At 35.5% G+C, this 25,958-nt stretch overlaps 1 protein-coding gene across 6 annotated transcripts in view; it reads left to right on the top strand.

The window, feature by feature from the left end:
• The window catches only part of LOC149791267 (uncharacterized), a 122,632-nt gene that overhangs the window by 78,875 nt on the left and 17,799 nt on the right, over positions 1–25,958 (top strand). For 2 of the 6 annotated variants that reach the window (XM_089969767.1, XM_089969768.1), the window contains exon 6: positions 24,229–25,555. The exons of 2 other annotated variants lie outside the window; for them this stretch is intronic. In XM_089969767.1, the coding sequence (XP_089825893.1) occupies positions 24,229–24,637 (409 nt within the window). In that variant the 3' untranslated portion in view covers positions 24,638–25,555. Of the gene's footprint in view, positions 1–9,354; positions 16,731–24,228; positions 25,556–25,958 lie in introns of those variants that run through there. 2 more of the 6 variants (XM_089969772.1, XM_089969769.1) reach the window with 2 other exon arrangements.

Genomic DNA, 25,958 nt, shown 5'->3' on the forward strand with positions numbered 1-25,958 from the left:
GATTCACTACTGATTGTTACAACCTCTTTGGACTGCCCTGTTGATAAGATTCACTGCTGATTGTTACAACCTCTTTGGACTGCCCTGTTGATAAGATTCACTACTGATTGTTACAACCTCTTTGGACTACCCTGTTGATAAGATTCACTGCTGATTGTTACAACCTCTTTGGACTACCCTGTTGATAAGATTCACTGCTGATTGTTACAACCTCATTGGACTGCCCTGTTGATAAGATTCACTACTGATTGTTACAACCTCTTTGGACTGCCCTGTTGATAAGATTCACTACTGATTGTTACAACCTCTTTGGACTACCCTGTTGATAAGATTCACTGCTGATTGTTACAACCTCATTGGACTGCCCTGTTGATAAGATTCACTACTGATTGTTACAACCTCATTGGACTGCCCTGTTGATAAGATTCACTACTGATTGTTACAACCTCTTTGGACTGCCCTGTTGATAAGATTCACTGCTGACCTCTTTGGACTGCCCTGTTGATAAGATGCACTAGCAGGTTTAGGTTGAACTATAAAATGGGTAATTTTACCAGATCTGCATTTCATTTGCCTTTAATTTGTGTTGTATCATCATTCTGTTTGCATTCCAGTTACATTCCAGTTACTTTGCATTTCATTTGTCTTTCATTTATGTTCTGTCCTCATTCAGTTTGAATTGCAGTTACTTTGCATTTCATTTGCTTTTCATTTGTGTTCTGTTGTCATTCTATTTGCATTCCAGTTACATTCCAATTACTTTGCATTTCATTTGTGTTCTATCCTCATTCAGTTTGCATTCCAGTTACTTTGCATTTCATTTGTCTTTCATTTGTATTCTATCATCATTCTGTTTGAATTGAAGTTACTTTGCATTTCATTTGCTTTTCATTTGTGTTCTATTGTCATTCTGTTTGCATTCCAGTTACATTCCAATTACTCTGCATTTCATTTGTGTTCTATCCTCATTCAGTTTGAATTGCAGTTACTTTGCATTTCATTTGCCTTTCATTTGTGTTCTGTCATCATTCAGTTTGAATTGCAGTTACTTTGCATTTCATTTGCCTTTCATTTGTGTTCTGTCCTCATTCAGTTTGAATTCCCGTTATATTCCAGTTACTTTGCATTTCATCATTCATCTTGTTTTGGTTTGAGAAAAGCATTCAGATTTGCACTTGCCATGAAAATTTGTGTCAGTGTAATGAATCTAATCTTGGATTATCATGAGAAAGGGATTTCGGCTGTAGTGAGCTTTTAGAGCTACAACTTGATAATAATTGATTTTCAAATCCATTCAAGAAATTCATTTGCATTTTGTTCTCTCTTAAGTGTGTATTCATCCCTAGTTATTTTACAGCTGCTCTTTCATTTGTGTGCATTGTGTTTTCTTTTTGCTGGTAAAATTACTCATTTCAGCATGTCTGTGTGTGTGCATGCATGTGTATGTGTGTGTTCAGCCCTGCAAATGCAGTCAAGGCCAATGTTGACATAAATCCTGTTTTTGATACCCCTTGAAAAGATCACTGCTACTAGACAGGGATGTTCTGGTTTTATTTTTACTGTATTTGATGTGATTCTGGCATTGTATTATGGGTAATGTGATTCTGGCATTGTATTATGGGTAATGTGATTCCAGCATTGTATTATCTGGGTAAATTTCATGAGGGTAAAAGCACATCATAATAAACACATATCAACGATGTTAAAAACCAGTGATTCCTATCATGTTCATGGTCAGTGCCCTTTGTCCATGTAGAGAGCTATCCTATTGGGAGATGCATTCTCTGACCCAATATTTTGTTGGTACCCGGCCTAAATTGGCAAGCCATTATCAACACATGCTGGCAGATTTTGGCATTTAGAAAGATATCTTCTGTTTTGTTAGTCAGTGACATCATTTACACAACAGTGATGTCATTCCCATAACTGTTAGTTTGAAAACTTCACCCAAAAGTGCAATGATTGGTTAGTGGCTTTATATCAGTGTGGTGGATCATGGGGGGAAAAGTATGGAGATTCCTTACTTTCACTAAGATGAAGGTTGACCGTTATCTGTGGTCTCACCACCACTGGAAGTGTGATGCATTTATCATTGAAACCCAATATACTGGGAGTTATAATTTAGAAATAGATTTTTTGGGATGCATTTAACACAGAAAGTTAATTGGTAAGGATGCAAAATATATGCATAGTTTAGATTTACAAGGTAATCATGAAGTTTTAGGTGGGTTTTTATAGCTTCTTCCATCCGATGAGACATGATGGCATTAAGACATTTGTAGCAAGTAAATACTATTGTGTATGTAATTTTTAAAAAAGGTGGTCACTTCTTAAGGTCATGAGTGTGTATTGCTTCAAGTACTGTAAGTATGAATGTTCCATGTGACTCCATATTGTATTGGAAAGGGTGAAAGTACATGTCCTTTGTACAGTCTAGTCTTGTTTATCTGACTTATGCTAATCCAACTTACCAGTAAGAGACAGAAGATTTTCTGATTTTTCTGCCACAACTTTTGACATTACAAATAAAATCAACAAATCCACAAATTTGTTTATTTGAAATTCCAATGGGCTGATAACCCAAATTGTCCCAGGCAATGTGTTTAGCTATTGAAAATCCAGAGGGCTGATAACACAAATTGCCCAGGCAATATGTTTACCTATTGAAAATCCAGAGGGCTGATAACACAAGTTGCCCAGGCAATATGTTTACATATTGAAAATACAGAGGGCTGATAACACAAGTTGCCCAGGCAATGTATTAACAGTTTCGTATTGAAATTCCAGTGGACTGATAACGCAAATTGCCTAATGAAATGTGTTAACAGTAGCATATTGACACCTAGTGTATGTGTGTGTGTGATTTGGATTTTTAACGTAGCTTTAAAAAACTTTCAGTCATATCACTACGACATCTGCAGTGTGGCAGTTTATAGTGATGTCCAGCACTAGGTCATCATGCCGCAGATATGTAGTATATGTCCCACCCTGTCACATTATTCTGACACCAGGCTGACTAGTCCTAACACTAACCTCTTAATGATGAAGGCCTAGTGAGGCAGCTGTTAAGTGAGGCAGCTGTTAGTACCATTTTCATAATCTATGGTATGACTCAGGGTATAAACCCATGACCTCCTGCATCCGAGGCAGATGCTCAAACCCCAAGGCCACAGGAGCAGTCGACACCTATTTTGCAAAGCTTGCCTTCACAAAGACAATTCTGTTCCCCCAGTAGTCAGATACATAGACAGTAATATAAAATGATGTAATTTTAAACAGAAAGGCAAATTTTATAGAAAATGACTTGATGCTAGGCATAGGTGACTCAATTCTCAGAATTTGTCAATTTCAGAAAAACAGTTTCCTATATAAGGTCTGGTGATGTTAATGGTGATTTTAATTGAATTTCATCATACAGAGAGTGATGGAGCTGGTAAAGAGTCAGTTTATTTTTGATTGAATTTTATCAAACAGAGAGTGAGGGAGCTGGTAAAGAGTCAGTTTATTTTTGATTGAATTTTATCATACAGAGAGTGAGGGAGCTGGTAAAGAGTCAGTTTATTTTTGATTGAATTTTATCATACAGAGAGTGAGGGAGCTGGTGAAGAGTCAGTTTATTTTTGATTGAATTTTATCATACAGAGAGTGAGGGAGCTGGTAAAGAGTCAGTTTATTTTTGATTGAATTTTATCATACAGAGAGTGAGGGAGCTGGTAAAGAGTCAGTTTATTTTTATCGGCAAGCAGTGGTAGGAGAGCAGGTTAAAGAGATAGTGTCAGGGGAGTTTGGAAGAAATAAGAAATCAATGGAGGTGTGAAAAGAGACAGTGTCAGGGAAACTGGTAACAGAGTCAATGTCTGGGAGCTGGTAAAAGCAGTTTTTTTCTTCATGAAGCAGTGTAAAGGATACAGTGTTAGGAAGCTGATAAAAGAGAAAGTGTCAAGAAAACTGGTAATAGAGTATCAGTTTTTTTCTTTCTTTCATTAAGCAGTGTAAAGAGACAATGTCAGAGAACTGATAAAGAGAAAGATAAAGAGAAAGTGTCAGATAGGCTGGTTAAAGCAGCAGTGCGAGGGGGTGGTGAGACAGTGTCAGGAGAATTGGTAAAAGAGACAGTGTCGGGATAAGTGGTAAATGAATCAGGAGCTTTTAAATGAGACATTGTCAGAGGAGCTAGTAAATCAAATGCTTGTGACAATAAAACCATCATCAACATCATAAATACAAGACTTGAGTTCTTGTCAATATCATTATTTACAAGGAGGTTTGTGACACCACAATGGTGTCCAATGTTGTCACTGTTTTCAATAATGTGTCATAGATTTTACAGCTGCAAACTTTGATAGAAAGCCAGTTAAACCCACTGGTTTGTTGGAAACTTGGATTCTCAACCAATTAGAAAGTAAGTTACACTCTCAGATGTGCTGGAAACTTGGATGCTCAACCAATGAGAAAGTAAGTTACACTCACAGGTATGTTGGAAACTTGGATACTCAGCCAGTTAGAAAGTACCACTCTCAGATGTGCTGGAAACTTTGATGCTCAACCAATTAAAAGCAAGTTGTGCTTACTAATGTGTTAGCAACTTTAAATGCTCAGCCATTGAGAAAGCAAGTTTCACACTATTGTGTTGGAAACTTTTGGATGCTTAGTGAATTAGAAAGCAAATTTGGATGCTGGAACAATCTGAAAGCAAGTTACATTTGCAGGTACCATATGTTGGGAATTTGGATGCTCAGCCAGTCGTTGTTGTTGTTGTTGTGGGGTTTAATGCCATTTTTCAGCACATGATAGGCTATGCATGGTGGCCAGTACTAATGGTGGAGGAAGAACCTGGGAAAACCCTGGGAAGAACCACCGACCCACGAGAAGCTATTGGCAAGCTTTCTCCCATACCCACATTGGCCGAATCCTAGACTCAAACCCACGCAGACAGAGGTGAGATGGCAGTAATCCATAACGGAGAGCGCTTTAGACTACTCGGCCACTCGGGGCCCCCTCGGCCAGTTATAAGAGAAATTAAACTTAAGGTCTGTTAGGTACTTAAGTTGCTTGACCAGTCAAAAAGAAAGTTGCACTCAGCAGTGTTAAAATATTGCTTTTATATGATGCTGTGATGGTTATAATACTGAAGATTTGCTTTTATGAAGGTGATGTGGATTTTGATGTTGCTACAAACCTTAAATACGCTATGAAAAATCGTCCATAATAAGGCAAAAGTACCCCTTTCTCTATCCAAATTAAAATAAGTACTGAGGAAACTGTATTCTTTTGCAAAATAACAACATAAATATTTATTCACAACAATAAACGAGTTCAGACCATAGCTTTGATGAACTTGTTCATTAGGTTGTAGGATTAGTGTGGTGATTTTGAAGGACACAGTTTGTGTTGAAATAACAAGACTAGATTGTGTTTCTTTGCATGTACAGTATATGCTGTTGTTGATGTACAATTTTCTAATCAGTATTTTTTTATCCTCGCTGTCATCCACTTAACTGAAATATTTGTTGTATTTTACTTGAATTGTTGGTTGTCAATGGATGTGTGGAGATACCTGATTGATAAATGCGCGACAGTTTTGAACTGAATGAAGAAGATAACTTTCAAGTATACAGATTCGGACCAGTGATGTTTCAGGTACAGTTTTAACATACAACACATTTTCACTAACAGGTTTAGAAAACAGTCTTGTCTTATTAGTCCAACACAAACTGTCCAAAAATATATTAACTCGACTGTTACGTCACGATTAGCGATCTGGTACTGCTTTCATAAAATGTCTCGACTTGAAGTAAAAGCTTGGATAAAATTTAGGCATGTTATTCGTTAACTATAATAGGAAAATTGTGTTCAAGTATATTTTGAAACAGTGTTTTGGTTGTGGACATTATGATACCAATCTTCAACATTCGGATAATGACCTTGAACATTAGGATAATGACCTTCAGTGTCAGAATACTGACCTTCAGTGTGACTACTGGACAGAAAATTGAGAGTACTCAAGTTGAGAAGCTTTATGACAGCAAAAACTGGTCCCCAGTAACAAAATTTTGTGGATAAAATTGAATAATATATTCCTCGAAATCATAATTTACATAATTTATAATTTAATTGAGAATCTTTCTGATTACTAAATGTTTGCATATAATTCAGATTGTTAAAAGTTTGCACATATGCTAATCAAAACATCTTTTTTGTTTGAACCTGACAAAATTTAAATTATCAAAATCTTTGAAATTTCAGCAGGAGCTTGATTTTTTTTGTGCTTAGATAGTTTTGTTACTGTATAACCCACAGTAAATTGTACTCATCATGGCATTAATTATAGAAACATTAATTATACAAACATAAGTTGGATTAAGAAGATTAGACTGTACAGCATTCCCTCACTATAAAGCCTGTATTTATTGCATGGGTTCCTGTTATAAGGCGAGTATAGTCATGGATCACATTTCATTAATTGGTAGTACAATTACAATTATTATCCACTTTATTATAAGGTGAACATGCTATCAGGTGTTGTACTCTTTGTCTTCCATGGATAGTGTTATAATAAGGGAATACTGTATGTACCATGTACTTCATTATATGGTGTGCTATGTTATACTCGTTGGCTCCTGTTGCATTATAATGAGGAAATACTGTATTGATGCAACTGGTACAGCATTGTAATGAGGAAATACTGTATTTATACAATACAGACTGGTACATTAGTCTCATGCTATGAAGTCCCTCATTATACTGCTCCCCATTTTTTAATTGGGTGTGCTCTTGGATCCCATTAAATTGTTTGAGTTTTCTTTCAGCATTGCTGCTTGAATTATTTCTCATCAGCTCTGCAGGTCATCAACCAGAAGAATTTGTGGGATGACCCGCTGTCCATTGTCTGGTATCTGTCTGACCGTTAGCACAAGTTTATGATCACCAAAATGTGTAGATGATTTCTATAAACACCCAAATCCCTCACACTGTCTGGTTGGTCCTAAATGAAAATGGTACTGCTCAAACATCCAATATGGCCACCTTGAAAATTACGTTTTATTGCTTCACCACCTGATTTGATGGCCATGTCAACATGTTGTTTTTCTAAAAGACTTCTTAACATATTTAGTTAAATTTAAATGAAAGTGGTTCTGATTTGATGTCCAGTATGGTCACTGTGTCATCCATCATGAATGGAATTTTTATCACAATTCCACATGAATGGAAAATCATATTCACATGGGATTTTCACCAAAATGCTTTTTATGAGGTATAGTTAGTACTAAATGATAATGGTACCAATGTTACATCTAGTATGGCCACCATAGTAGCTAACTTGAAAATTTTGTATGGAAAGGTATATCAGCATGGAATTTTCACATGAGACTAATTACGATACCTGGTTGGTCTTGAATGAAAATACGTGTAGTGGCAAGGTGATCTCAAATATAGCTGCCACAGTGAATATATTGAAAATGTTTTGTCTTCAGAAGTCTTCTAATGGTATCTGGTTTGTCCTAAATGAAAATGGTGCCAATCTTTCATCAAATATGGGCAGCACTGTATTTAATTTTAATATAAATCTTATCTCTCAAAACTATCAGAGATGATTTCAAAACTCTGCAGTTAAAAAGAAGTAATGGTCTTATCTTCAATTCCAGACATTACAGCAACAGTCCCCTTTGAGGAGTTTCTTGGGTTGTCTAGCAACATGTGTTATTTGTAACATCTTTAAAGAAAACAGTTGGACAGTTTCAATCAAAGAACATCATCCATAAAGAAAACAATTTGACAGTTTCAATCAAAGAACATCCTCACATAAAAAAAATTGGACAATTTCAATCAAAGAACACACATAAAAAATTGGACAGTTTCAAAGAACATCCTCGCATGAAATTTTTTTTAGACAGTTTCAATCAAAGAACATTCTCACATAAAAAAAATTGGACAGTTTCAATCAAAGAACATCCTCACATAAAGAAAAAAAATTGGACAAGTTTCAGTCAAAGAACATTCTCACATAAAAAAATTGGACAGTTTCAATCAAAGAATATCCTCACATACAAAAATTGGACAGTTTCAGTCAAAGAACATCCTCACATAAAGAAAAAATTGGACAGTTTCAATCAAAAATCATCCTCACAAAAAAATTGGATAGTTTCAATCAAAGAACATCCTCACATAAAAAAATTGGACAGTTTCAATCAAAAAACATCCTAATAATAAAGAAACAATTAGACAGTTTCAATCAAAGAACATCCTCACTTAAAAAATTGGACAGTTTCAATCAAAGAACATCCTCACATAAAGAAAACAATTGGACAGTTTCAATCAAAAAACATCCTCACTTAAAGAAAACAATTGGACAGTTTCAATCAAAGAACATCCTCACATAAAAAGCTTTCACTGTTGAACAAGTGATGCTGATCCACCATCAAATATGGCAGCTGCTACTAAAAATAACCTGTTCAAGAACTTCTCCAAAATACTGCTGAACTAATTCGGCTTTATTTCAAAGCATCCTGGCATAACGAGTTTTCAATTCTGTGCAAATGATGTTGATTTCACTTTAAAATAAATCAGATGTTACTAAAATTAGAAACACATACATTTCTGAAAATCTGCCAAACAGATTTTGATCAAATTTGATGGTAAGCGTCCTGGCACGAAGTTCACACTTTTGATCATTGCTATGGTGGCTTTGTGGTTAGAGTGTCCACCTCAGATGCAGGAGGTTATGGGTTTGAACCCCAGCCAAGTCATACCAAAGACTTATAAAAATGGTACTTACAGCTGCCTTGCTAGGTGCTCAGCATTAGGAGGTTAGTGTTAGGACTGGTCTGCCTGGTGTTGGGATAATGTGACTGGATGGGACATCATACTACGGGACATCATACTACAATTCTGTGCCATGATGCCCCAGTGCTAGACATCACTATAAAACTGCCATACTGCAGATATTAAAACATTGTTAAAGCTACATTATAAATCCAAATCACACACACACACACTATAAATGGTCAAGCAAATAAGCAGTGACGGGTGCAGGGCTGATGCAAGACTCTGATCTCTGTAGCAGAACTCAGTTAAAGATTTGGGTCATTTGTGAACACTTTCCTACCTGCAAGTTTTAAGCCCTGCTTTATATTTTTGAAATAATGTTTGTTAGACTATAGTAAAATAGATAAATTTAGCATCATATAAAGTTTTTTGAAAGATAGTTTTAATAGGGTCTTGTTCTTAAAATACTACATAAACTTGTTTAGTCAACTGATCAGTTATTAGGTTATTTAAATCATGTAAGTGATACACGTTCACTTGGTCCTCTTGTTAATAATAATAAATTGTATTATAACATTATATTTTCAGGATAAACATACAGGATGATCTGCCATTTGAATCTAATACAAGTGAAAGTAGTTATTTAGATGCCTTCCTGCAACGAAGTACAATGTCCTATAAGTGTACAAAATGTGAAAGATCTTTTGGGATCAAATCCAATCTTCAGAGGCACATGAGGGAACATTCTGATGTATGGAAATTCAAGTGTCGGCGATGTACACAATACTTTAAAACTGCCATGGAACTGGATAGTCATTTTGCTGAGAAACACAACAATCATCACATTTGTCGCTTTTGTGGGAAGACATTTTCATCTCTTCGGTACCTGCGACAACACCAGAAAATGTTCCATCGTAAGGAAGTTTGCGTACTCTAGCATCAGGCTTGTAAAATTGGGATGCATCTTACAAACCACGATGAGTTCAAAGAAATGGATTTTGTCATCAATGTGTTCGACTCACACAGCATAATGTACTGTCACCAATCAAACATTTGATTATTCAAATGTTGACTTGATACACTGCCCAGCAAGAGATATTTTTGGTTGAAATTAACATCATCAACTGCCACCCAGCAGATAGGTGAACTCAAGGGAGTTAATCACAGCTGTGATGAGTAATGCTCACAAATGCTGACAGTAAATGAATTGTTTTTTGGGAATTCACATTAATCTGTATGTCATGTAATTAAAGTCACAGATTTATTGACTTTGGCAAGTTAAAGTTGGCAGGGAATCATGCTTTCCACTTGTTTGGCCTTCTGTAGCAATTTTTTTCTACAGTGTAACTATTCTGGAAATTATAGATTTGAAACCAGATTCAGTTTGAGCTAGTTTGATTTCCAACCTTCTGTATCACGATTTACAGGAGTTATGGCCCCTGATTGTGTATCTTCCTGTCTTTCATGCTGACAGTTTAAATTTACTAATGATTGTTAAATCTGAACAAATTTCTTGTTGTTTTTTGCTGAGACCTTGAATGTGTTGGATATTAAATATTCCATGACATCATTTATAGGAGTTATTCCCAGTGATTGCCTTTCCTCCTGGCTGGTTTCATCAGCATAATTTTACCATGGTTTGTTTGATGTCAATCAGAATTGGTTTTTATTTAGATTAGGACTTGTCTCACCCATGCGTGGCTCATGAAGGGTGAACCTTGACCTGAATGCATACCTTACTGGTATCCCCTGAAACTGGAACACATTCATGTTGAGTGCATCAATTTCCAAATTGTAAAATAGAAATTGTACAGTGTCAGCTCAATGAAGCAGCTTTTTCATGATGTTCATCCAGAACAAATATCTGACTTTCTTCTTTATATAACAGATTTCGATCCTTTAATTTTTAGGATTTTACCCTCTTACATTTTACTTTTATATACATTTTAAAGAACTTTACCATTTATTTTGTAAAAACAAAAAATTACTTTTATTTGAAACGATCTTTATTCCTGTAGATTTTATCAGTCTTTAGTGTTGATACTTTTAGAATGTTTTTTTGTGTAAGATCATTGCTTTTTATCCTGACATTTGGATTGCACTGCAGAGACTAAGGATTATTTGATTTCATTCAAATATGGCATGCATTTTCATACTGAGGAGACCCTAAATGAGTTTAATTCTTATCATTCCATAACTTCGTTCAGAGGCGTTCTGGTCCCTAATTGCACATCCTGATAACTTTTACTTCTTTTGCTTAAGTTTCCCAAATACTGTTGAATTTTGATTAATTTTATTTTGCTGCTAAAGTTGATAATTCTTGACTGAGTTTGATTTTCCAAATTCTGCAGCATTTACAAGAATTATGCCCCCCAGGTTGTCAATCTTTCTGACTTTGGTTTCAGCTGCATAACTTAAAACAAGATTTGTTTAATATCAACCAAATATGGCTGTAACTTTATATTGATCAGACTGTGAATGAGATTAATTTACAGCACATCAGGACATCGTTTACACTTGGTTACCCATCCACCTGACTTTTCATCCCCACAGCATTTCAGAATATGATTTACAGGAGTAATTACACCTGATTACCTACAGCATAATTTTACTTCGGATAGTTTGTTTGTTTGGCAGCTTTGTATTGATTAGACCTTGAATGAGATTGATTTTCTGCATTTCACATCATCACTTAGAGGAGTTATGGCCCATGATTTTCCATCCTCCAAACCTTAGAGGAGTTATGGCCCATGATTTTCCATCCTCCAAACCTTAGTTTCCACAGGATAACTTAACTAGAGTTGTTTTTTTATATACTTGAAGCCAGATTTATTATACACCTTATGTTGATAAGGCCTTGAATTAGTTTGATTAATTTTGCATTTCACTATATATGTACTTGAAATCTGATCCTTCACTGTCACACAGGATCAGAATCCTATCTTCAGGGTAAGGATCACAGATATATATTTTATGGTACACATATTTTTCTTTGTACTTGACGCAGTCTTGTGCGACAGTCAGGGTTTTATCTTCAGGGTCATTAGTCACTGTCACTGAACAAATTTTCCCTTTTCTGCACTTTTAATTTAGTGGTCTTTCAGATGGAGTTACTTTTCATGCCCACTAGGCAAAACTACATGTGTGTCACGAGTGTCATACCAAGATTTCTTTACTGTTTACTTTTCATGCACATTGGGTAACACTACATTTCTGTCACAAGTGTCATAGCAAGATATCTTTACTGTTTACTTTTCATACACACTAAGTAACACTACACCTCTGTCACACGTGTTATACCAAGATTTCTTTCCTGTTTACTTTTCATGCATACTAGGTAACACTACATCTCTGTCACAAGTGTCATACCAAGATTTCTTTACTGTTTACTTTTCATGCACACTCGGTTACACTACACCTCGGTCACAAGTGTCATACCATGATTTCTTTACTGTTTACTTTTCATGCACACTAGGTAACACTACATCTCTGTCACAAGTGTCATAGCAAGATTTCTTTACTGTTTACTTTTCATGCACACTAGGTAACACTACATCTCTGTCACAAGTGTCATAGCAAGATTTCTTTACTGTTTACTTTTCATGCACACTAGGTAACACTTCATCTCTGTCACAAGTGTCATACCAAGATTTCTTTACTGTTTTCTTTTCATGCACACTAGGTAACATTACATCTCGGTCACAAGTGTCATACCAAGATTTCTTTACTGTTTACTTTTCATGCACACTAGGTAACTACATCTCTGTCACAAGTGTCATACCAAGATTTCTTTATTGTTTACTTTTCATGCACACTAGGTAACAATACATCTCTGTCACAAGTGTCATACCAGGATTTTTTTAATGTTTACGTTTCATGCACACTGGGTAACACTACATCTCTGTCACAAGTGTCATACCATGATTTCTTTACTGTTTACTTTTCATGCACACTAGGTAACACTACATCTTGGTCACAAGTGTCATACCAAGATTTCTTTACTGTTTACTTTTCATGCACACTAGGTAACTACATCTCTGTCACAAGTGTCATGCCAATATTTCTTATACTGTTTACCTTTCATGCACACTGGGTAACACTATATCTCTGTCACAGGTGTCATGCCAAGATTTCTTTACTGTTTACTTTTCATGCACACTAAGTAACACTACATCTCTGTCACACGTGTTATATCAAGATTTCTTTCCTGTTTACTTTTCATGCATACTAGGTAACACTATATCTCTGTCACAAGTGTCATACCAAGATTTCTTTACTGTTTACTTTTCATGCACACTAGGTCACAAGAATCATAGCAAGATTTCTTTATACTTTTTGTGACCTCACCACACTAGGCATGTGGTAAAAAAAAAAGACTAAACTTGCCTGTTATGTTTGTATTGTTTCACTGCTTCATTGACCAACACTTGTCCATTTCTTTGACCAGTCACTTGCTTTATGACTCCTATATTAAAACAATTTAGCAAGGTTCATTGTTTTTAAAAATTCTCCCTGTTGATCCAGTAGATTATTTCAGTGGGAAAAGTATGCACTTGATTAACTAGACTAGACTTTAAGTGTTACGTTGCATCCTAGGAACCACTATAACTCTGTTCACGGGAGCCATAAAATTATTCCGTGCTGTAAGTAGATTCATGTTATATTAACACATTAACCCCTGGAGCTTTTTGTCATTCTTGCCTGAAAATCGAGTAGGAAACACATTTTGAAAGTTATTTCTCAATAGACTCGAAAACACCAAATCCCCGGTCATCTTTCAATAACATACTGCCTAGTTGTGTTAGAAACATCATTTTTCGGTGGCTATTTGACTCGCGCATAAGCAGAAGGGTAAAAGTTGGACTTATTTTTTTTTTTTTGCTAAACAGAGCCATTAGTTTTGTATGGAGACCACTCTTTATTCCAAATGCCCATCTTATCCTACTTTTTGCAAAGGCTCATCTGTCTGTTTGCAGTTTATACTGGTTTACCTTAGATCTGAGACCAAAAAGTCTAAAATCCGGACACAAAATCGGATCCCGACCACGGGCAAATTTTGGGTAAAAAAAGTCAGGTCCAAAAAGTGAGGTTTTTCTATCTGTATTTTGTAGTGCAACTAGATATTCCAGATTATTTGGTATCATTGTAGAGCTACATCTGTCTACCTTTCTATAATACCACCCACTTTAGTGTATCATGCATGACCATGACGCTACAGAGCTCAGCAGTAGGCTACTACCTCCTGCCCCGTAAAGTCGTCGCTAGGGGTTAATGTGTTAAGGCCACCCATGTTATTTGACTGAATGATGACTATGATTCCACATGACCTCAACCATGTTATATGGGATCCCTTGATATATTGATGTGCTTTAAAAGGTTGTGACTGTGACTGTCAAGGTTACTGTTGATTAAATGAGAGAATGCGTCGTGATGAGTGTTTTACATCATGATGAGTATATTACACTGTGATGAGTATATTACATAAACATCTTTCTACAGGAACATTTACTGCGGTGCATTGCTGTTGTCAATCCTGATGAGATCTCAAGAAACTACAACCTCAATGCAGCAGTTTTGTAATTGCTAACTGCCAACAATATGCATTTTTGAAAGAGTACCAGCAGAAATAGAAGTCTGCTATTTCTTTGGACGAGTCACTGCTTGTTAATTCGATGAGTCATTTTATTTAGTAATTTTAATTAGAAGTTTTATATGTTCTATTAATATATCCACAAAGAGGGTTACTGTTATTTTTGAAGAAATGTATGCCGGAAGAATTAGCACAAAATTTATTGCCCCAGTTACTCTGGTCTGTTCATGTATATGTATGTATATCCATATAACTATTCTTTGTGTTTAGGCTACTGTTGTGTCCCATCAACATATTTCTAGTCTCACCATTATTTAGAATAAATTTTTAAATGAGATAAGGATTCTTCAGTTTCATTGTTGCTACACTTTTGAATTCAAACCCTTCACAATCAGTTATCAATCAATGAAGAGAATTAATGGTTCCACCATTTGTGTCAAGCCCCACCCAGATTATTGCACAAATAAATATTTTACAATTAATTTTTTTTTAAAGATTTGTTAAAGAGACTTATTCTCTAAAATAACAATAAGCTGACTTCAGAATTTCAGGCAAATCCTAGAAAAACTTTTTCAAGTTGTTAGTGCTAAAAGTTATATGTTCTCTATAGTTTGAGCTCCCAGATGGTCATTTCTGTTATGTAATGCTGTACAGTTGCATCAAGCAAGAGCTGGTCACAGGCCCAACCATTGGTCATAAGTAAAATGATAAGGAAGTACCATGTTTGACTGATTGACATAGCAGGACTATTAATAGGACTACCACCCTACAAGTGACATATCCACAAATGTTTTTATCATGTGACATATTAGCTTTTAAATATCATGAAAACTGAATGTCATAAAATTGAATGAAATCACATTATTACACAAGACATTTTTCAAGAAACCTTATTGAATTTCACAATTTGTACACTGTAGACTGTGAATTTTTATATGCGAGTCATATGGCAAAGCATATTATGTTAATGTGTATGTCCTTGTCTCGTACCAATTTTTTTCTGCACAATAACATTAGTTTTCCACCTTATACAGCTACCAAGCCTTGTGGATGGCTTGTGCTTGATGTAACGAAAAATCCGTTTGGTTTGGGGCTCAAAAGCTCAAAGATCAAGGTTAATATGACTAAGAAGGAAAATGGTGTCTGTACACTAACTCAAGTTCTCCATGATTTGCAGTTCAGTTATTGACAATTTGTTCCTGGGGTAGGAAAGAACCCTATCAGTTTCAGGGTCAAAGGTCAAAGTCACTGTAACCGAAAGAAGAAAAATTATTTCTACACAAAATAAACTTAACTCGTGGACAGTTTGCACTTGTGGTAAGGAAGATTCTTTTGATTTGAGGGTCAAAGATAAGAGATCAAGGTCACTGACTGAAAAGATAAAAATGGTTTTTCTGCACAGTAACATTAGTTCTACATCACAGACCTGGACAATACATTATGGATACATTGCACTTAGGGTATAAAAGAAGCCTTTTGATTTGGGGCTCTAAACTCAAGGTCACTTTGACATCAAGAAGGAAAATGAATTTTGTTCATTAACTTGAATTTTCCACCATCTGCAGTGACCAAACTTTGTGGATAGCTTTGATAAGGAAGAACCCTTTTGATTTCAGGGTCAAAGGTGAAAGTCACTGTCTGAAAGAAGAATCATTATTACCACACAATAGTTTCAGCTTGGCATGACATACCTCAACAAATCTGTGGATAGTTTGCTCTTGGGGTACAGAAGAAGATTTTTGATTTGTGGGTTCAAAGGTTAGGGTCACTGACTTCAGAAAGAAAAAATATGGTTTCTGGACAATAGCATTATTTCTGCATCACAGACTTGGTCCAAACATTGTGGATGGTCTGTACTTTGGTTAGGGAAAAAGTTTATTGATTTGGGGTGGGTGGGTTAAAAGGCCATAGGTTAAGGCCACTGTGACTGGAAGAAGAAAATTTATTTCTATGCAGAAGTTAAGTTATCTTCATAGAGTTTTATTAAACATGGGACAGGTATACAGTGAGCCATTCACAACACTCTTGTTGAAATATACTTTGAGTATGAATCAAGCTAAAATTTAATTTGTTGAGGACTTATCTTGTTCTTGTTAATTGCAGAAAAAAATCATTGGTTTTAATTTTTGCAAAAGTTGTTTGAATTAAATACATCTAAATCAGACCAGGTTAAAGGGCATCAAAGTTTTCTGTTTCTTGAATCCCTTTTTATGTCATTCTTTATTTAGTAAAGATCCTTATACATTTTGCCATATTGTTATATTTACCATATTGCCATTAAGCAGTTTTATTGGGAGATTACTTTACATCATGTATGTGTCAATATTTTATTTATTGGCAAGTTTTAACAAAACAATAAAAATTAGAGTCATGAGTCAGAATTTTGTTATTTCTCCTTTGTCTAATGACATTGTGCCTGTGTTATTTGTTCCTCTTGTCTTATAACAGTGTGCTCGAGTTAGTTGTTCCTTTGGTCTTATGACATTGTGCCTTTGTTATTTATTTCTTTGGTCTTATGACACTGTGCCTGTGTTAGTTGTTCCTTTGGTCTTATGACACTGTGCCTGTGTTAGTTGTTCCTTTGGTCTTACGACACTGTGCCTGTGTTAGTTGTTCCTTTGGTCTTATGACATTGTGCCTTTGTTATTTGTTTCTTTATACCGCTCCGGTAGCCTAGTGGTTAGAGCATTCGCCTCGGATGCGGGAGGTAGTGGGTTCGATCCCCAGCCAAGTCATGCCAAAGACTTACAGAATGGTACTAACAGCTGCCTGCGTGGCACTCAGTATGAAGAGGTTAGTGTTAGGACTGGTCGCCCTAGTATCAGGATAATGTGACTGGATGGGACATCATGCTACATGTCTGTGGCATGATGCCCCAGTGCTAGACATCACTTTAAACTGCCAGACTGCAGTCATCTTAGCGATATGACTGAAAAACTGTTAAAGCTACATTAAAAATCCAAATCACGCACACACACACACACACATACACATTTGTTTCTTTGGTCTTTTTTTATATTGTGCCTGTGTTGTTTGTTCCTTTAGTCTTATGACACAGTTGTGATAGTTGTTCCTTTGGTCTTTTGACAGTGTGCCTGTGTAAGTTGTTCCTTTGGTCTTATGACAGTGTGCCTGTGTAAGTTGTTCCTTGTTAGCATTGTTAAGTGGGGATATCACAGTACCATGTTTTTGTGATAATTGGCATTGTTAAATGGGGATATCACAGTACCATGTTTTTGTGATAATTGGCATTGTTAAATGGGGATATCACAGTACCATGTTTTTGTGATAATTAGCATTGTTAAATGGAGAGATCACAGTACCATATTTTTGTGATAATTGGCATTGTTAAAAGGAGAGATCACTGTACCGTTTTCGTGATAATTGGCATTGTTCAATGAGAGATTACTGTACCATGTTTTGGGGATAATTGGCATTGTTAAATGAGGGATCACAGTACCGTGTTTTCATGATAATTGGCATTGTTAAATGGAGATATCACAGTACAAGGGTTTTTGTGATTTTTTGCATTGTTAAATGAAGAAATCACAGTACAAGGGTTTTTAAAGCTGTACGTACAGTTCGTGGTGCAGTCACAATGTTGAGACATGGTGATGAATATTTACATTTATTCACATGACATGCAAATGATACAGATTATTACAAAATATAGCCACATATATCAGGAGATCCTCTCCCGATCTTTGAAAGTATGCTAAAAAATTCTTAATGAATGTGAGCTATCCTTCTTATTCGTTTTGGGTAGAAATAACAAGACTAGCTCATCGATTGTGGGATTTATTAATGGTACGAGGTAAACCTAAAACAATACAAAATGCATACTTAGAATACAAGACAAATACCATACAGAATATAACCGACACAAATACAATACACAGTTTACAACCCACCCACCGGCATTTATAATTTTATCACCAAAAAAACTAATTATCCCTTACCAGACTCGAAGGGTATATAATTTCCCAAATTATATTCAATCCCTTGTCTTTCACTTGCGTGAAAGACCAGTGCTCTTCACAACTTGCACTGTTCTACGTGTTGTCCGTCTCCAGCCTAGAGTAGGAATCCTAAAGCCTTTTTTTGTTAGTTTGGCTTGGAAGTGATTTTAGTACTCCTGACGCACAGGAATCATGCACCGCGATCGATCGCTCACTCACTCATGACAGCCACGCACATTGGTACACGACGCAAGTCCTGGGTCACATGAAAAAAGTGAATGACAAAACATACATAAATTCTTGTCATTGTCAGTATAATGGACAACTCAGTGTTTTATAATGTTCATAAATACCATATGCAGTAATGTTTTTTGCAACCGAAATATACCTTTACCAGAACAGAAAGTCAATCAGTGTCATGTTACTTCTTTTGTCTGAATATTTCGAAATGTTAGACTTTTGAACATAGTAAAATGACTGGTTTTACATAATATAAATATTTCCAATTGCATGCTCTGACATATTGTTACATTTTCTTTCTTTAACTTTCATCTGATTGATGTTGTAATTCTCGTTTACTAACATCAGTCAGACTGGTATATTTGGCAGTCTGCCCAATGAGAGATGGGCCATGGGCTTGGCAGTCTGCCCAGTGATAGATGGGCCATAGTCCTGGCAGTCTGCCCAGCCATAGATGAGCCATGGGCTTGGCAGTCTGCCCAATGATAGATGGGCTATGGACTTTTAGGTAAAATTGTATGGAGAGGGTGATCATGGGCCACCTGATAAAAGGGCAAATCCTTGGTTGGGTCCAACGTTGCATGTCGTGATGATCATGATCATTAAGATTTTAAAAAACGTAGGGCCACTATGTTCCACCATGATGGTTGTCCTCCTGATCCAAGGACATATTTTTTTGCCAACAATGCAAGTAGTTTTGATAATCATGATCATTAGCTTTTAAACACAGACCAGCTTGTTGGATTAGAATATATATATATATATATATATATATATATATATATATATATATATATATATATATATATATATATAGTGTGTGTGCGTGTGTGTGTGTGTAATAATCAATGTGGCCCATTTGAAATTGCTATGTAGTACCAGCTGTTTTGAGGGACCACATTCTCAGTATATAAATATTACAGCGTTATCGCCTATCTTGAGAGACCAATATTTTTTTGCAGTTGGAATGGTCTTTCAAGACAGGTTGTTTTATATATATCTGTGAAGAAATTTTGCAGTAAAACTTCATCATTGAAAAAGAACATAAATAAGAATGTAAACATGGATGAATTTATATTTAGGAATAGACACTTTAAAAGTTGACTGATTCTGTGACAATATATAGGAAATGAATAGCAAATCTTGTTATAAAAATGGACAGACAAGTCTTACACAACAGAATCATAGCAATATGTAGTTAGCAGCACAAAATGTTCATACCGCAAAGGAAAGAATGTACTTGAAAAAAGATCATGGTAGAAAACTCCCTCTCACAAATATTAAGGAACGAGTTTTGATGGAAAATTTATTTTTTCCTGGATAAAATGACTATAATGTTACAAGGACATCATATTTTGATGCAGAACTTTTCAGTATTTTTATAGAGATGCAAAATAAATCACATGCTGCACAAATGTGTAAAAGTGTTCAAGGATTAATCTACAAGTACTCATCAATGTTGTACAGATATAAAGATTTCTAGTTGTTACTTTTGGAGGGCAAACCCAATACGATGTGATATGTTTTGCTGATGATTTTCCCATTTAATGGCATGGATCACACATTTGCAAACAGTTTTCTATAGGTGTTTGTTTCTCAAGAAAGAACTTACAGGGATTAGGACATCAGAGGAAGGAAAAGAAAAATTGTTGCTGGAGTAAACGTCAGCTCCATTACCAGTCTGTTATCTTGACGGAGCTGAGAGATTTTCCATGAGAGCTATCCAGGCTGATGTTCCCAGATTCTTCCCACAATATCTCATTCTGCTTTTGTAGAAACTTCATGTTGCGCCCATTAATTCACTGTACAGACACCATCCATCTAGACACCATCCATTCAAGGCCCAAAGGACACAGCATGGTCCCAGAGGGTGGGCCAGATGTCACAGGGGAACAACTGTGCAGTGAATTTAGGAGTTGAACACCAGATCATCTTGAAATTGGCTGAGAAATCTTTGCCATCTGTAGACATTGATTGCAACTGGAAATTTGCAAGTTTGACTTATTTTAATGACTCTGTCTGGAGAATTTTCAACATGTGGAGATCAACATTTTTGAAAGTCGCTGTTACCATATTGTCTTTAATTTTGTGCATTTCTAGGATTGCTTGCGAGCAAAATTCACTGAGAAGTCTGGAAATAATAGTTCCATACTCATGTAGATCCAACTGCAAACAGTGTAGACCCAGTTAAAATAATGTGCCAGCACATCAGGGTCTATGCAATTTGTTAGGAGTAATCGATAGAAGAAACAACATAGACCCTGATCCACTGGCATACTCTGTGATAGCAGCTCAGGGTCTGTGATGTTGGCATTTGGACCCAGCCTACAAATAGGTACATGTGGCATCTTGGAAAGACCCTCCCTTTAGAATATAAATGATAGAAAAAGATAGTACAGGTCATGATTTTTTAAAATTTAAATAATAACCAGACAGATTAAAACAAATTCCTTTTTCGATAAATTTACAATAAAAATATTAGCATGTAAATATTCAAGTAAAGCAAGTAACCCTTTGTAAAATTATTGTCATAGAATATCCCATTGAAATTGATAGTTTCTGATTGATGATATTTTTTATATGATATAACCTAAAATCTAGCTGCCTTCAAAATTGTGTAGCAACAGCATGCAGTGCTTCACAACTGCAGTTTTGTATGCCTCGGCTGTCTTCTCTGGAAGGGATATGGAGTGTTATCCCATACAGTTTTGTACGCCTCGGCTGTCTTCTCTGGAAGGGATATGGAGTGTTATCCCATGCAGTTTTGTACGCCTCGGCTGTCTTCTCTGGAAGGGATATGGAGTGTTATCCCATGTAATTTTTTGCTGTACATTGTTACATTTGTACATTATGAATTTGGTTTCTGTTCATGTAACTTGAAAGCTTGCTAGTAGCTTCTTGTAGGTCGGTGGTTCTTTCTGTGGTTTTCCTGGTTTCTTCCTCCACCATTTATACTGGCCGCCATGTATAGCCTATCTTGTGCTGAAAAATGGCGTTAAACCCTACAACAACAAGAACAAAATAACTTTAAAAGGACTATATGGATTGAAGCCAAATAACTTTAGAAGGACTGTTTTGATTGATACCAAATAACTTCATAATGGCTAAATGGATTGAAAACAAATAACTTCAGAAGGACTACTTGGATTGAAGCCAGATAACATTAGATGGACTACTTGGATTGGAGGCAAATTTTGTATTTTTCTTTGTATTAAGAAGATCCAAGTCAGGTTTAAGTTTGACCTATTTCCATCACAATTTGACAAAATTTCACATTGAATTCCATTTTCATTCAGTTATTTTTGATAATCATCAGGGGTTGATTTCAGACTTGTGGGACTTATCTCAAGGTGTAAGTGTTGCACCACTTGTTTGAATTAGAAACTTGCCCAAGATTCCATCATGAATTCTGTTTCTGGATTGAAAACAAATTTAGTGTTGCACTTTATACAAAGATAATGTATAAAAAAATTTCTTTTTCAACCATTTATGTCGACATTTAACTAATTGACTCGGATGTGACCTTGGAGCATGAACCATGATTTTTTAAATTATGGAATTATGCTTTGTCCACTTACTATATTTTACTGAGGGAAAGAGGATTTAGTAAATCATTAGTATATACACAAAATTCTACAATAATCACGTCATATAGATATTTTTTAGTTATGTTCACTACAGCAAAACTTGACTTGAAATATCAAAACCAAAGCAAAATATTTTCTCTGGCATAAATTTCATTGTTCTTATCTACTATTTAGTTTGCCTGTGCTTATGTGCTGCGCCCACAGCAAGGTTATACAGCAATTGGTTGAAGTACAGACTGCACTCACAAGAAGGATATTTAGTGATTAGTTGATTTACAGACTGCACTCACAACAAGATTACATAGTGATTGGTTGATTTATGGACTGCAGCCCCAACAAGGTTACATGGATATTGGTTGATTTATTGACTGCACCCACAACAAGTTTATATAGTGATTAGTTGGTTAATGGACTGGTTTACCCCGTTTCTAATTTTTTTGTCAAAAAGTTAAAGAAGACACAACCTCAGAATCTAGTTTAACTTGTGATAATAAGCATGACCAATGTTGCCCATCAGTGGGTCATTTCAGTCCAAAAATTGGTCATTTTTGACAATTATACTAAAACCTGACATCAGGGGCACCTATAAAATAGCATCTGTTGATAAAGAATATATATGTATATTTTTCTTTCTTCAGTTATAAATGTTTTGATCAGTTTTCTATACTCACAAATTGTCACAAATATGAATACATAACTAAACAATTAAAATAAGTTTTCATTATACTGATCCTTATGTCATTGCTTAGGTTTTTCAATTCCTAACATCCATGTGGGGTTTTTTGGCACTATTAATACCACATTTACTACTACATACATGATGCTGTATACTAATATGGGAAAATACCAACATGTTTGATTGCATTTCTTTTATTTAATAAAATAAATTCACATAAACCTGTAATAAATCAGTTGTATATAAAAATTAGTAAACGGTATCTTCATGTATTTTATATTTAGAAATTGATTGAAATCTACAAGGTGCATATTCGTCAATAAATAAGCAAATAACTAACTTGATGATTTTTTTTTAAAAAGCAAATTTTTATATTAGGAGTGAAAACCAAATGGTGTATATTGTTATCAAATTTAATTAAAGAAAAATACTTAAGAAACATGTAAAATGAAGGAAACATTAGTTTAATAACTGGATTGTATAAAGTCAAATAATTTTATCTCCTTTCCTTCATATGGTCCAAGGTTAAAACATAGTTACATCCCCTTTCCTTGCCAATTGCCTTTCAACAGCTTCAGTCACTTTACAGCATTTTGATACCCCTGTAACATGATAGCTGTAAAGGAAAAAAGACAAAAAATTCGCTTGAAAACGTAACTTTAAATAACAAAATAACATTTAATTTATAACAGATCAGGAAGTTCGGAAGAGGGGTGGGTGTAATATGGCAGATAGATTCATCTTGGAATAAAATATGATTGATGACTGCCAGTTATCATTTAGTGTTGCTACTAGCGATTGAAAAATTGGCTTGATGCAGTCTATGTTCTCCATCAGATGCTGTCATGTACAAGTTACAGTACAGTAATCATTGTTATTCAGTGTCTCCTTTTAAATGCAGTTCTAACACACACACACACACACACACAGCACATTGCCATTTGATGAAAGCTTTTGTTCCATGATGATTGTAAATTTTTCAAGTGAGTGAAAATAAACTTCTCAAAAAAGCTTACACAAACAAACAAAAATTTCTAAAAAAAAATTTCCCTGATTCTTTTCCTTGGGAATTCTTTACAAATAGAAAGAAAAAAACCATTTAAGTTAAAATCAGCATGAGATGGGAAGGATCTGTTGAATTATGTCTGCATTCCTGGATCAGAATTCATAGAATGTTTGGAACAATTTCATTTGTCACTGAATAAGAGATTAACCATAAAAAAACAAAAGGTTTTTTTATTTTTGCTAAAATAAATTACTATGATAGTCTTGAACTGTGTGAGAAAAAAAAAATCATTCTCAAATTTTATCCCTGGCTGGAAAATATAATCTGATGTATATGATAACATAATTAAAAAAATATATAGAAATGTATGAAAAATTAAAGACAGTATGGTATCTATTTTCCAGCCTGGCCATTGAGCAGAGTACAACAGAGGAATTTGTCAACACTAGAGGAAGGGCCTATAAATGTATGAAGTGCAAAAATTATTTGGGAGAACGTTTTAGAGTCGTGGACCACATTTTTATCAAGCATACAGCATTGGACGCAGTACCCTTTTATTGCTCAATTTGTAAATTTGTCTGCTCCAAAAGGACGGATTTAGACTTGCATGTGAAGAGAAACTCAAAACACCGATCAATGGTAGATGCAATGTTAAAGAGGGGTCAAACAGTTGATGAAGAGGCAAGTTTGATTTGCAACCCAAAACCCTACCTCATCAAAGATGAAGATATGGAATGCCTGTCCAAGGAGGAGAGTGAGGAGCACTACAGAGGAAGGTCCAAAAAGGCAACTTACCGACCTGTCTACACATAGAGATATAATTATAGAATGAGCATTAAGGTGGACCAGAATGTGGGAACAAACTCTGACACAAGCATGAAACTGTTGTGTCCAGTAGATGATTCAGTAGACATGTTAGATGTAAGAAGTCATTTTCAAGATGGAGAAGAAGTACAGACAGATAAACAAATTCCTGTTCAAAACATTTGAGATAAAGAAACAGAATTCATGTAGGAATGGATGCATATGTATGAGTATTTGAACTACATTGAATCCAAGTCAATGAAGTTGAATTCACAGCTAGAATAGATGAAGGGACAGTGAAGATGAATAGATGAAGGATAGTGAAGATGAATAGATGAAGGATAGCGAAGTTCGTTGTGCTTACCCTCGTGTTTGTCGAGTCCTACAGCAGAATGCTTAGACCCAGATCTGCCATTACATAATATCCTTACAAATCTAGGTATGCAGTTTGATAGGAGCAATTATTACAACAGTTGGCATATACTCTGATTTGCTGGTGCATTATGTGAAAGCAGGCCAGGGTCTTTGCTGTTTGCAGTTGGGCTTTGCTTATAAATCATAGGTGTTATTGTTAAAGCCAAAAGTGAAATAATGTTTTCATGAGGAGAATTAGGATGTTGCCTGTGCGGAAAGTAAATGGACTCTAATTGGATGAGATTTCTTGAAATCTTCCGATTTGACATCAGGAAAGGCAAGAAAATTCCGTGCAGTACTTGCTTTAATAACCTGAAGATTGTTTACAGCTGTGTTGAGTATGCAGATAGGATAGTCAACATGATATTGATGTCTGACAAAGGAAACATTTAAGTATTTCTGTGATTCAGGAATATGAATTTTAAAGTATTGAATGACACTGAATTCAGGACCTCTACAGCTTGAAACTGTTAGATCAGGGTCCTTTTAGACTCTGTTGGTACTTGTATGTAAACAAAGAACTGTTAGATCAGGGTCCTTTTAGACTCTGTTGGTACTTGTATGTAAACAAAGAAGTCTTGCTATGTTCCACTGCATGGACACCAGCATGGCCAAAATTTCCAGAGATTTTGACTTCTGGCCAAACTGAATGACAAGGTACATAAACTGCCAGTGTCAGATCCAACTGTACACAACATAGACCCTGATCTGCCATCGCATATTGTGCCTGAAGATCAGTGTCTGTGTTATATGTTCTACTGGTTACTCCTAACAAACTGCATAGACCCAGATTATGTGACAGCAGATCTTGGCCTATGCAGTTGGAACAGGCTTACAGTATGTATGGTCTTTATTTATTTGTAAATGAAGGACTGTCAAAGATGAAGTAAAGACAAAACAATCTTAGGTTATATGG

Source organism: Sinohyriopsis cumingii, chromosome 9 (assembly GCF_028554795.1).
Source record: "Sinohyriopsis cumingii isolate HCF-2022 chromosome 9, ASM2855479v2, whole genome shotgun sequence".
NCBI lineage: Eukaryota > Metazoa > Mollusca > Bivalvia > Unionida > Unionidae > Sinohyriopsis > Sinohyriopsis cumingii.